This window comes from Heptranchias perlo, chromosome 4, assembly GCF_035084215.1.
Source record: "Heptranchias perlo isolate sHepPer1 chromosome 4, sHepPer1.hap1, whole genome shotgun sequence".
Classification (NCBI taxonomy): Eukaryota; Metazoa; Chordata; class Chondrichthyes; order Hexanchiformes; family Hexanchidae; genus Heptranchias; species Heptranchias perlo.
In genome coordinates, this window is record NC_090328.1 from 2,079,371 (window position 1) to 2,091,873 (window position 12,503).

The 12,503-nt window shown below is 46.8% G+C and overlaps 1 protein-coding gene across 1 annotated transcript in view; it reads left to right on the plus strand.

Annotated features, from left to right (window-relative positions):
• oxct1a (3-oxoacid CoA transferase 1a) overlaps nucleotides 1-12,503 on the plus strand; it is a 214,384-nt gene that overhangs the window by 137,296 nt on the left and 64,585 nt on the right. Inside the window, exon 3 of the mRNA XM_067982085.1 lies at nucleotides 7-97. Coding sequence (XP_067838186.1) covers nucleotides 7-97 — 91 coding nt within the window. The remainder of the gene's footprint in view (nucleotides 1-6; nucleotides 98-12,503) is intronic.

Sequence of the window (12,503 nt, forward strand, 5' to 3'; positions counted from 1 at the left end):
TCTTAGGTTTTGGGTTATGCGGCATCCCAGAAAACCTGATCAATGCTTTGCTGAAGACTGGCGTCAAGGGTATCACAGCTGTCAGTAACAATGCAGGGTGAGTGTCCGTCACAGGGAGACCTCGGGCTGCACTGTCAGCTACTTTAACACAACGACTGATTGGGGGTAAAAGGGACTGAGTGATCAGAGCTCTGACCTTCAGTGAAGGACCTGGCTTCAACTCCAGCCCAGACTGAGAGGCCCCATAGATCTTATGTAACATGTTTGGCACAATCGCGGTCCAGCTTCTATTGGGTAGAGCTACAATTTGGTACAAAACGACACTGAACTACGAGAGGCAACAAGGAGCCTTGAGCTACTACACTGGTGCAATTTTCAAGATTGGATCAAAGCACATCAATGGGACAGTGCAAAGGGAGCTTTACTCTGTATCTAACCCGTGCTGTACCTGCCCTGGGAGTGTTTGATGGGACAGTGCAAAGGGAGCTTTACTCTGTATCTAACCCGTGCTGTACCTGCCCTGGGAGTGTTTGATGGGACAGTGCAGAGGGAGCTTTACTCTGTATCTAACCCATGCTGTACCTGCCCTGGGAGTGTTTGATGGGACAGTGGAGAGGGAGCTTTACTCTGTATCTAACCCGTGCTGTACCTGCCCTGGGAGTGTTTGATGGGATAGTGTAGAGGGAGCTTTACTCTGTATCTAACCCGTGCTGTACCTGCCCTGGGAGTGTTTGATGGGACAGTGTAGAGGGAGCTTTACTCTGTATCTAACCCATGCTGTACCTGCCCTGGGAGTGTTTGATGGGACAGTGTAGAGGGAGCTTTACTCTGTTCCTGATGAGATGATGCTCCTGTTTAATTTGTTTCCTGTTATTTGAACCCTTCAGTTGCAGTGAAGATTCTTTTTAGTTGTTTAACCTTGTTGAAGGGTTGTATTGTACTCACTGTCCTACATTGACTCCCGGTCCTCAGCACCTTTTAAAAAAATTCTCATCTTTGTTTAAATCCCTCCATGGCCTTCGCCCCTCCCTATCTCTGTAACCTCCTCCAGCCCTACAACCCTCAGATCTCTCTTCCAATTCTGGCTTCTTGCACATCCCCGATTTTAATCACCCCACCATTGGCGGCCGTGCCTTCAGCTGTATCATAGAATCATAGAAGTTACAACATGGAAACAGGCCCTTCGGCCCAACATGTCCATGTCGCCCAGTTTATAACACTAAGCTAGTCCCAATTGCCTGCACTTGGCCCATATCCCTCTATACCCATCTTACCCATGTAACTGTCCAAATGCTTTTTAAAAGACAAAATTGTACCCGCCTCGACTACTGCCTCTGGCAGCTCGTTCCAGACACTCACCACCCTTTGAGTGAAAAAATTGCCCCTCTGGACCCTTTTGTATCTCTCCCCTCTCACCTTAAATCTATGCCCCCTCGTTATAGACTCCCCTACCTTTGGGAAAAGATTTTGACTATCGACCTTATCTATGCCCCTCATTATTTTATAGAAGTCTATAAAATAACCCCTTAACCTCCTACTCTCCAGGGAAAAAAGTCCCAGTCTGTCTAACCTCTCCCTGTAAGTCAAACCATCAAGTCCCGGTAGCATCCTAGTAAATCTTTTCTGCACTCTTTCTAGTTTAATAATATCCTTTCTATAATAGGGTGACCAGAACTGTACACAGTACTCCAAGTGTGGCCTCACCAATGCCCTGTACAACTTCAACAAGACATCCCAACTCCTGCATTCAATGTTCTGACCAATGAAACCAAGCATGCCGAATGCCTTCTTCACCACCCTATCCACCTGTGACTCCACTTTCAAGGAGCTATGAATCTGTACTCCGAGATCTCTTTGTTCTATAACTCTCCCCAACGCCCTACCATTAACGGAGTAGGTCCTGGCCAGATTCGATCTACCAAAATGCATCACCTCACATTTATCTAAATTAAACTCCATCTGCCATTCATCGGCCCACTGGCCCAATTGATCAAGATCCCGTTGCAATCTTAGATAACGTTCTTCGCTGTCCACAATGCCACCAATCTTGGTGTCATCTGCAAACTTACTAACCATGCCTCCTAAATTCTCATCCAAATCATTAATATAAATAACAAATAACAGCGGACCCAGCACCGATCCCTGAGGCACACCGCTGGACACAGGCATCCAGTTTGAAAAACAACCCTCTACAACCACCCTCTGTCTTCTGTCGTCAAGCCAATTTTGTATCCAATTGGCTACCTCACCTTGGATCCCATGAGATTTAACCTTATGTAACAACCTACCATGCGGTACCTTGTCAAAGGCTTTGCTGAAGTCCATGTAGACCACATCTACTGCACAGCCCTCATCTATCTTCTTGGTTACCCCTTCAAAAAACTCAATCAAATTCGTGAGACATGATTTTCCTCTCACAAAACCATGCTGACTGTTCCTAATTAGTCCCTGCCTCTCCAAATGCCTGTAGATCCTGTCCCTCAGAATACCCTCTAACAACTTACCCACTACAGATGTCAGGCTCACTGGTCTGTAGTTCCCAGGCTTTTCCCTGCCGCCCTTCTTAAACAAAGGCACAACATTTGCTACCCTCCAATCTTCAGGCACCTCACCTGTAGCTGTCGATGATTCAAATATCTCTGCTAGGGGACCCGTAATTTCCTCCCTAACCTCCCATAACGTCCTGGGATACATTTCATCAGGTCCCGGAGATTTATCTACCTTGATGCGCGTTAAGACTTCCAGCACCTCCCTCTCTGTAATATGTACACTCCTCAAGACATCACTATTTATTTCCCCAAGTTCCCTAACATCCATGCCTTTCTCAACCGTAAATACCGATGTGAAATATTCATTCAGGATCTCACCCATTTCTTGTGGTTCCGCACATAGATGACCTTGTTGATCCTTAAGAGGCCCGACTCTCTCCCTAGTTACCCTTTTGCCCTTTATGTATTTGTAGAAGCTCTTTGGATTCACCTTTGCCTTATCTGCCAAAGCAATCTCATATCCCCTTTTTGCCCTCCTGATTTCTCTCTTAACTCTACTCCGGCAATCTCTATACTCTTCAAGGGATCCACTTGATCCCAGCTGCCTATGCATGTCATATGCCTCCTTCTTCTTTTTGACTAGTGCCTCAATCTCCCGAGTCATCCAAGGTTCCCTACTTCTACCAGCCTTGCCCTTCACTTTATAAGGAATGTGCTTACTCTGAACCCTGGTTAACACACTTTTGAAAGCCTCCCACTTACCAGACGTCCCTTTGCCTGCCAACAGACTCTCCCAATCAACTTCTGAAAGTTCCTGTCTAATACCATCAAAATTGGCCTTTCCCCAATTTAGAATTTTAACTTTTGGGCCAGACCTATCCTTCTCCATAGCTATCTTAAAACTAATGGAATTATGATCACTGGTCCCAAAGTGATCCCTCACTAACACTTCTGTCACCTGCCCTTCCTTATTTTCCAAGAGGAGGTCAAGTTTTGCCCCCTCTCTAGTCGGGCCATCCACATACTGAATGAGAAATTCCTCCTGAATAAACTCAACAAATTTCTCTCCATCCAAGCCCCTAATGCTATGGCTGTCCCAGTCAATGTTGGGAAAGTTAAAGTCCTCTACTATTACCACCCTATTTTTCTTGCAGCTGTCTGTAATCTCCTTACATATTTGCTCCTCAATTTCCCGTTGACTATTTGGGGGTCTGTCGTACAATCCTATCAACGTGATCTCTCCCTTCTTATTTTTCAGTTCTACCCATATAGACTCAGTGGGCGAACCCTCGGATATATCCCCTCTCACTACTGCCGTGATGTTCTCCCTAATCAAGAACGCAACTCCCCCTCCTCTCTTACCTCCTGCTCTATCTTTCCTATAGCATCTGTACCCTGGAACATTTGAGCTGCCAGTCCTGCCCCTCCCTTAGCCATGTTTCAGTAATAGCTATAACATCCCAGTCCCATGTACCCATCCATGCCCTGAGTTCATCTGCCTTGCCCATCAGACTTCTTGCATTGAAATAAATGCAGTTTAATCTAGACTTCCCTTGGTCTTTGCCCTGCTTTCTCAGACCATCTGTCCGGTCATGTTCTGTACACTCTCCCTTACTGCCTTTTGTTTCTGTCACCATTTTATTTCCCACTGACTTCCTGCATCGGTTCCCATCCCCCTGCCACATTAGTTTAAACCCTCCCCAACAGCACTGGCAAACACTCCCCCTAGGACATTGGTTCCAGTCCTGCCCAGATGCAGACCGTCCAATTTGTACTGGTCCCACCTCCCCCAGAACCGGTTCCAATGGCCCAGGAATTTGAATCCCTCCCTCTTGCACCATCTCTCAAGCCACGTATTCATCTTAGCTATCCTGTCATTCCTACTCTGACTTGCCCGTGGCACTGGTAGCAATCCTGAGATTACTACCTTTGAGGTCCTACTCTTTAGTTAAACTCCTAACTCCCTAAATTCAGCTTGTAGGACCTCATCCTGTCTAGGCCCTAAGCTCTGGAATTCACTCCCTAAACCTCTCCGCCTCTCTCTCCTCCTTTAAGACACTCCTTAAAACCTACCTCTTTGATCAAGCTTTTGGTCGCCTGCATCTGTTGCCAGGCCTCTTGCTCTGGCGGGTTCAGGCAGTTGATGACAGTGCCTCTTTTAAGCTTCCTGACTCGATGCTGCGTTAAACATTAACCTTGATATGTCATAGATTATCACAGCTGAAAGGTAAAAGCCCTCGAGCTCTTATCAGACGTGTAGAAATTGTATGTTATAAACTTTCGATTGCTCAGTGGAATGCAAAGATTCAGATAAACTTTCGACCCCTGCATAAAGAGCTTCTGTTTATTGTGTGTGTGTGTGAGAGCGCGTGTGCGTGATAACCACAGCAATTTCACCTTCAATTGATAACACTGAGGGGGGGTGGGGGGGCCACGTGTGTCCTCACTAACATCTGGGGACTTGTGCCAACATTGAGAGAGCTGTCCCACAGACAAGTCAAACAACAGCCTGACATAGCCATACTCACAGAATCATATCTTTCAGCCAACGTCCAGGACTCTTCCATCACCATCCCTGGGTATGTCCTGTCCCACCGGCAGGACAGACCCACCAGAGGTGGCAGTACAGTGATATACAGTCAGGAGGGAGTGGCCCTGGGAGTCCTCAACATTGACTCTGGACCCCATGAAATCTCATGGCATCAGGTCAAACATGGGCAAGGAAACCTCCTGCTGATTACCACCTACCGTCCTCCCTCAGCTGATGAATGTTGAGCACCACTTGGAGGAAGCACTGAAGGTAGCAAGGGCACAGAATGTACTCTGGGTGGGGGACTTCAATGTCCATCACAGAGAGTGGCTTGGCACCACCGCTGCTGACCGAGCTGGCCAAGTCCTGGTCATAGCTGCTAGACTGGGCCTGCGGCAGGTGGTGAGTGAATCAACACGAGGGAAAAACATACTTGACCTCGTCCTCACCAATCTACCTGTCGCAGATGCATCTGTTCATGACAGTATTGGTAGGACTGGCCACCGCACAGTCCTCATGGAGACGAAGTCCCGTCTTCGCACTGAGGACACCATCCAACATGTTGTGTGGCATTACCACCGTGCTAAATGGGATAGATTCAGAACAGATCTAGCAGCTCAAGACTGGGCATCCATGAGTCACTGTGGGCCATCATCAGCAGCAGAATTCTATTCCAGCACAATCTGTAACCTCATGGCCCGGCATATTCCTCACTCTACCATTACCAGCAAGCCTGGGGATCAACCCTGGTTCAATGAGGAGTGTAGAAGAGCATGCCAGGAGCAGCACCAGGCGTACCTAAAAATGAGGTGCCAACCTGGTGAAGCTACAACTCAGGACTACATGCAGGCTAAACACCAGAAGCAACATGCTATCGGCAGAGCTAAGCGATTCCACAACCAATGGGTCAGATCAAAGCTCTGCAGTCCTGCCACATCCAGTTGTGAATGGTGGTGGACAATTAAACAACTAACGGGAGGAGGAGGCTCTGTAAACATCCCCCTCTTACGTGCTGAACTCCGCCATCATGGGAGTGCAAAAGACAAGGCTGAAGCGTTTGCAACCATCTTCAGCCAGAAGTGCCGAGTGGATGATCCATCTCGGCCTCCTCCCGATATCCCCACTATCACAGAAACCAGTCTTCAGCCAATTCGATTCACTCCACGTGATATCAAGAAACGGCTGAGTGCACTGGATACAGCAAAGGCTATGGGCCCCAACAACATCCCAGCTGTAGTGCTGAAGACTTGTGCTCCAGAACTAGCCGCGCCTCTAGCCAAACTGTTTGAGTACACCTACAACACTGGCATCTACCCGACAATGTGGAAAATTGCCCAGGTATGTCCTGTCCACAAAAAGCAGGACAAATCCAATCCGGCCAATTACCGCCCCATCAGTCTACTCTCAATCTTCACCTGGACAGGTTACACCCAAGTAGCACCGGGACCGATGTCCTCGCAGGGGTGTTTGCTAGTGTTGTTGGAGAAGGTGGTTGTCGAGGGTTGTTTTTCAAACTGGAGGCCTGTGTCCAGCGGTGTGCCTCAGGGATCGGTGCTGGGTCCGCTGTTATTTGTTATTTATATTAATGATTTGGATGAGAATTTAGGAGGCATGGTTAGTAAGTTTGCAGATGACACCAAGATTGGTGACATTGTGGACAGTGAAGAAGGTTATCTAGGATTGCAACAGGATCTTGATAAATTGGGCCAGTGGGCCGATGAATGGCAGATGGAGTTTAATTTAGATAAATGTGAGGTGATGCATTTTGGGAGATCGAATCGGGCCAGGACCTACTCCGTTAATGGTAGGGTGTTGGGGAGAGTTATGGAACAAAGAGATCTAGAAGTACAGGTTCATAGCTCCTTGAAAGTGGAGTCACAGGTGGATAGGGTGGTGAAGAAGGCATTCAGCATGCTTGGTTTCATTGGTCAGAACATTGAATGCAGGAGTTGGGATGTCTTGTTGAAGTTGTACAGGGCATTGGTGAGGCCACACTTGGAATATTGTGTACAGTTCTGGTCACCCTATTATAGAAAGGATATTATTAAACTAGAAAGAGTGCAGAAAAGATTTACTAGGATGCTACCGGGACTTGATGGTTTGACTTATAGGGAGAGGTTGGATAGACTGAGACTTTTTTCCCTGGAGAGTAGGAGGTTAAGGGGTGATCTTATAGAAGTCTATAAAATAATGAGGGGCATAGATAAGGTGGATAGTCAAAATCTTTTCCCAAAGGTAGGGGAGTCTATAACGAGGGGGCATCGATTTAAGGTGAGAGGGGAGAGATAAAAAAGGGTCCAGAGGGGCAATTTTTTTACTCAAAGGGTGGTGAGTGTCTGGAACGAGCTGCCAGAGGCAATAGTAGAGGCGGGTACAATTTTGTCTTTTAAAAAGCATTTGGACAGTTACATGGGTAAGATGGGTATAGAGGGATATGGGCCAAGTGCAGGCAATTGGGACTAGCTTAGTGGTATAAACTGGGCGACACGGACATGTTGGGCCGAAGGGCCTGTTTCCATGTTGTAAACTTCTATCATTCTCAGGTTTAAACTAGAATGGCAGGGGGTTGGGAACCTGAGCAGGGAGACAGAGGAGGGGGAAACAAGGATCGAAACAAAAGACTGAAAGGGAACAAGCAATAGTGGAAGGCAGAGAAAACAAGAGCGAAAAACAAATCGGGCCAAAGTGCAAAATAAAACTAAGATGACAAGCAATCTTAAAAAGACAAGTCTAAAGGCATTGTGTCTTAATGCGTGGAGCATTTGCAATAAGCTAGATGAATTAACAGTGCAGATAGATATTAACGGTTATGATATAGTTGCGATTGCAGAGATATGGCTGCAGGGTGACCAAGGATGGGAACTGAACATCCAGGGGTATTCAATATTTAGGAAGGACAGGCAAAAAGGGAAAGGAGGTGGGGTAGTGTTGTTAGTAAAGGAGGAAATCAATGCAATAGTGAGGAAGGAGATTGGATCAGAAAATCAGGATGTGGAATCTGTATGGGTGGAGCTAAGAAACACCAAGGGGCAGAAAACGTTGGTGGGGGTTGTCTATAGGCCCCCAAACAGTAGTGGAGATGTCGGGGAGGGCATTAAACAGGAAATTAGAGACGCATGCAAGAAGGGTACAACTATAATCATGGGTGACTTTAATTTACATATAGATTGGTCAAACCAAATTAGCATTAATACTGTGGGGGAGGAATTCCTGGAGTGTGTACGTGATGGATTTCTAGACCAATACATTGAGGAACCAACTAGAGAACAGGCGATCCTAGACTGGGTATTGTGCAATGAGAAAGGATTAATTAACAATCTTGTTGTGCGGGGTCCCTTAGGGAAGAGTGACCACAACATGATAGAATTCCTCATTAAGATGGAGAGTGAAGTAGTTGAATCCGAAACTAGGGTCCTGAATCTAAATAAAGGAAATTACGAAAGTATGAGGTGCGAGTTGGCTATGATAGATTGGGGAACTTCACTAAAAGGGATGACGGTGGATAGGCAATGGCTAATGTTTAAAGAACGTGTGCAGGAATTACAACAATTATTCATTCCTGTCTGGTGCAAAAATAAAACAGGAAAGGTGGCTCAACCGTGGCTTACAAAAGAAATTAGGGATAGTATTCGATCCAAAGAGGAGACATATAAAATTGCCAGAAAAAGCAGCAAGCCTGAGGATTGGGAGCAGTTCAGAATTCAGCAAAGGAGGACAAAGAGATTGATTATGAGGGGAAAAATAGAGTATGAGAGTAAACTAACTATAATCTTTCAAAGTTTCTAGATTCAGGAACTGTCCTCCTGGATGGGAAAATTGCACATGTCACTCTGCTTTTTAAGAAAGGAGAGAGAGGGAAACCGGGGAATTATAGACCAGTTAGCCTAACATCTGTTGTGGGGAAAATGCTGAGTCAATAATTAAGGATAGGGTGACTGAACACCTCGAGAATTTTCAGTTAATCAGAGAGAGCCAGCATGGATTTGTGAAAGGTAGGTCGTGCCTGACAAACCTGATTAAATTTTTTGAAGAGGTGACTAAAGTAGTGGACAGGGGAATGTCAATGGATGTTATTTATATGGACTTCCAGAAGGCATTTGATAAGGTCCCACATAAGAGACTGTTAGTCACAGAGTCATAGAGTCATACAGCACGGATAGAGGCCCTTCGGCCCATCGTGTCCGCGCCGGCCATCAGCCCTGTCTACTCTAATCCCATATTCCAGCATTTGGTCCGTAGCCTTGTATGCTATGGCATTTCAAGTGCTCATCCAAATGCTTCTTGAATGTTGTGAGGGTTCCTGCCTCCACAACCCTTTCAGGCAGTGAGTTCCAGACTCCAACCACCCTCTGGGTGAAAAAGTTCTTTCTCAAATCCCCTCTAAACCTCCCGCCTTTTACCTTGAATCTATGTCCCCTTGTTATAGAACCCTCAACGAAGGGAAAAAGCTCCTTCGTATCCATCCTATCTGAGCCCCTCATAATTTTGTACACCTCAATCATGTCCCCCCTCAGCCTCCTCTGCTCCAAGGAAAACAAACCCAATCTTCCCAGTCTCTCTTCATAGCTGAAGCGCTCCAGCCCTGGTAACATCCTGGTGAATCTCCTCTGCACCCTCTCCAAAGCGATCACATCCTTCCTGTAGTGTGGCGACCAGAACTGCACACAGTACTCCAGCTGTGGCCTAACCAGTGTTTTATACAGCTCCATCATAACCTCCTTGCTCTTATATTCTATGCCTCGGCTAATAAAGGCAAGTATCCCATATGCCTTCTTTACCACCTTATCTACCTGTTCCGCCGCCTTCAGGGATCTGTGAACTTGCACACCAAGATCCCTCTGACCCTCTGTCTTGCCTCGGGTCCTCCCATTCATTGTGTATTCCCTTGCCTTGTTAGTCCCTCCAAAGTGCATCACCTCGCACTTTTCCGGGTTAAATTCCATTTGCCACTGTTCCGCCCATCTGACCAACCCATCTATATCGTCCTGCAGACTGAGGCTATCCTCCTCACTATTTACCACCCTACCAATCTTTGTATCATCAGCGAACTTACTGATCATACCTTTTACATTCATATCCAAGTCATTAATGTAGACCACAAACAGCAAGGGACCCAGCACCGATCCCTGTGGTACCCCACTGGCCACAGGCTTCCAGTCACAAAAACAACCTTCGACCATCACCCTCTGCCTTCTGCCACTAAGCCAGTTTTGTATCCAAAGTGCCAAGGCACCCTGGATTCCATGGGCTCGTACCTTCTTGACCAGTCTCCTGTGGGGGACTTTATCGAAGGCCTTACTGAAATCCATGTATACCACATCCACTGCGTTACCCTCATCCACACGCCTAGTCACCCCCTCAAAAAATTCAATCAAATTAGTCAGACATGATCTTCCCTTGACAAAGCCATGTTGACTATCCCTGATTAATCCTTGCTTCTCCAAATGGAGACTAATTTTGTCCTTCAGAATTTTTTCCAATAATTTTCCTACCACTGATGTTAGGCTCACTGGCCTGTAGTTCCCCGGTTTTTCCCTACTCCCCTTCTTGAATAATGGTATTACATTAGCGGTTCTCCAGTCCTCTGGCACATCCCCTGTGGCCAGAGAGGTTCTGAATAGCTAAGATAGAAGCCCATGGAATCGAGGGAAAAGTACGGACTTGGTTAGGAAGTTGGCTGAGCGAAAGGCGACAGAGAGTAGGGATAATGGGAAGGTACTCACATTGGCAGGATGTGACTAGTGGAGTCCCGCAGGGATCTGTCTTGGGGCCTCAATTATTCACAATATTTATGAACGATTTAGATGAAGGCATAGAAAGTCTCATATCTAAGTTTGCCGATGACACAAAGATTGGTGGCATTGTAAGCAGTATAGATGAAAACATAAAATTACAAAGCAATATTGATAGATTAGGTGAATGGGCAAAACTGTGGCAAATGGAATTCAATGTAGACAAATGTGAGGTCATCCACTTTGGATCAAAAAAGGATAGAACAGGGTACTTTCTAAATGGTAAAAAGTTAAAAACTGTGGATGTCTAAAGGGACCTAGGGGTTCAGGTACATAGATCATTGAAGTGTCATGAACAGGTGCAGGTGCACGGGTACGGTAGCATAGTGGTTATGTTACTGGACTAGTAATCCAGAGGCCTGGACTAAAATCCAGTCATGAGTTCAAATTCCGCCACGGCAGCTGGCGAATTTAAATTCAATTAATTAAATAAAATCTGGAATTAAAATACTAGTACCAGTAATGATGGCCATGAAACTACCGGATTGTCGTAAAAACCCATCCGGTTCAGTAATGTCCTTTAGGGAAGGAAACCTGCCGTTCTTACCCGGTCTAGCCTATATGTGACTCCAGACCCACAGCAATGTGGTTGATTCTTAATTGCCCTCTGAAATGGCCTAGCAAGCCACTCAGTTGTAAAATCTCACCACGAAAAGTCATAATAAGAATAAAACCGGACGGACCACCCGGCATCGGACCACGAGGCACCGGACACGACAACGGCAAACCAAGCCCAGTCGACCCTGCAAGGTCCTCCTCACGAACATCTGGGGACTTGTGCCAACATTGGGAGAGCTGTCACCACAGACCAGTCAAGCAACAGCCTGACATAGCCATACTCACAGAATCATACCTTTCAGCCAACGTCCCAGACTCTTCCATCACCATCCCTGGGTATGTCCTGTCCCACCGGCAGGACAGACCCACCAGAGGTGGCGGTACAGTGATATACAGTCAGGAGGGAGTGGCCCTGGGAGTCCTCAACATTGACTCTGGACCCCATGAAATCTCATGGCATCAGGTCAAACATGGGCAAGGAAACCTCCTGCTGATTACCACCTACCGCCCTCCCTCAGCTGATGAATGTTGAGCACCACTTGGAGGAAGCACTGAAGGTAGCAAGGGCACAAAATGTACTCTGGGTGGGGGACTTCAATGTCCATCACCAAGAGTGGCTCGGTAGCACTACTGCTGGCCGAGTACTGAAGGACATAGCTGCCAGGCTGGGCCTGCGGCAGGTGGTGAGCGAACCAACACGAGGGAAAAACTTACTTGACCTCGTCGTCACCAAACTACCTGTCGCAGATGCATCTGTCCATGACAGTATTGGTAGGAGTGACCACCGCACAGTTCCGTCCTCGCACTGAGGACACTATCCAACGTGTTGTGTGGCACTACCACCGTGCTGAATGGGATAGATTCAGAACAGATCTAGCAGCTCAAAACTGGGCATCCATGAGGCACTGTGGGCCATCAGCAGCAGCAGAATTGTATTCCAGCACAATCTGTAACCTCATGGCCCGGCATATTCCTCACTCTACCATTACCAACAAGCCAGGAGATTAACCCTGGTTCAATGAGGAGTGTAGAAGAGCATGCCAGGAGCAGCACCAGGCGTACCTAAAAATGAGGTGCCAACCTGGTGAAGCTACAACTCAGGACTACATGCATGCTAAACAGCGGAAGCAACAT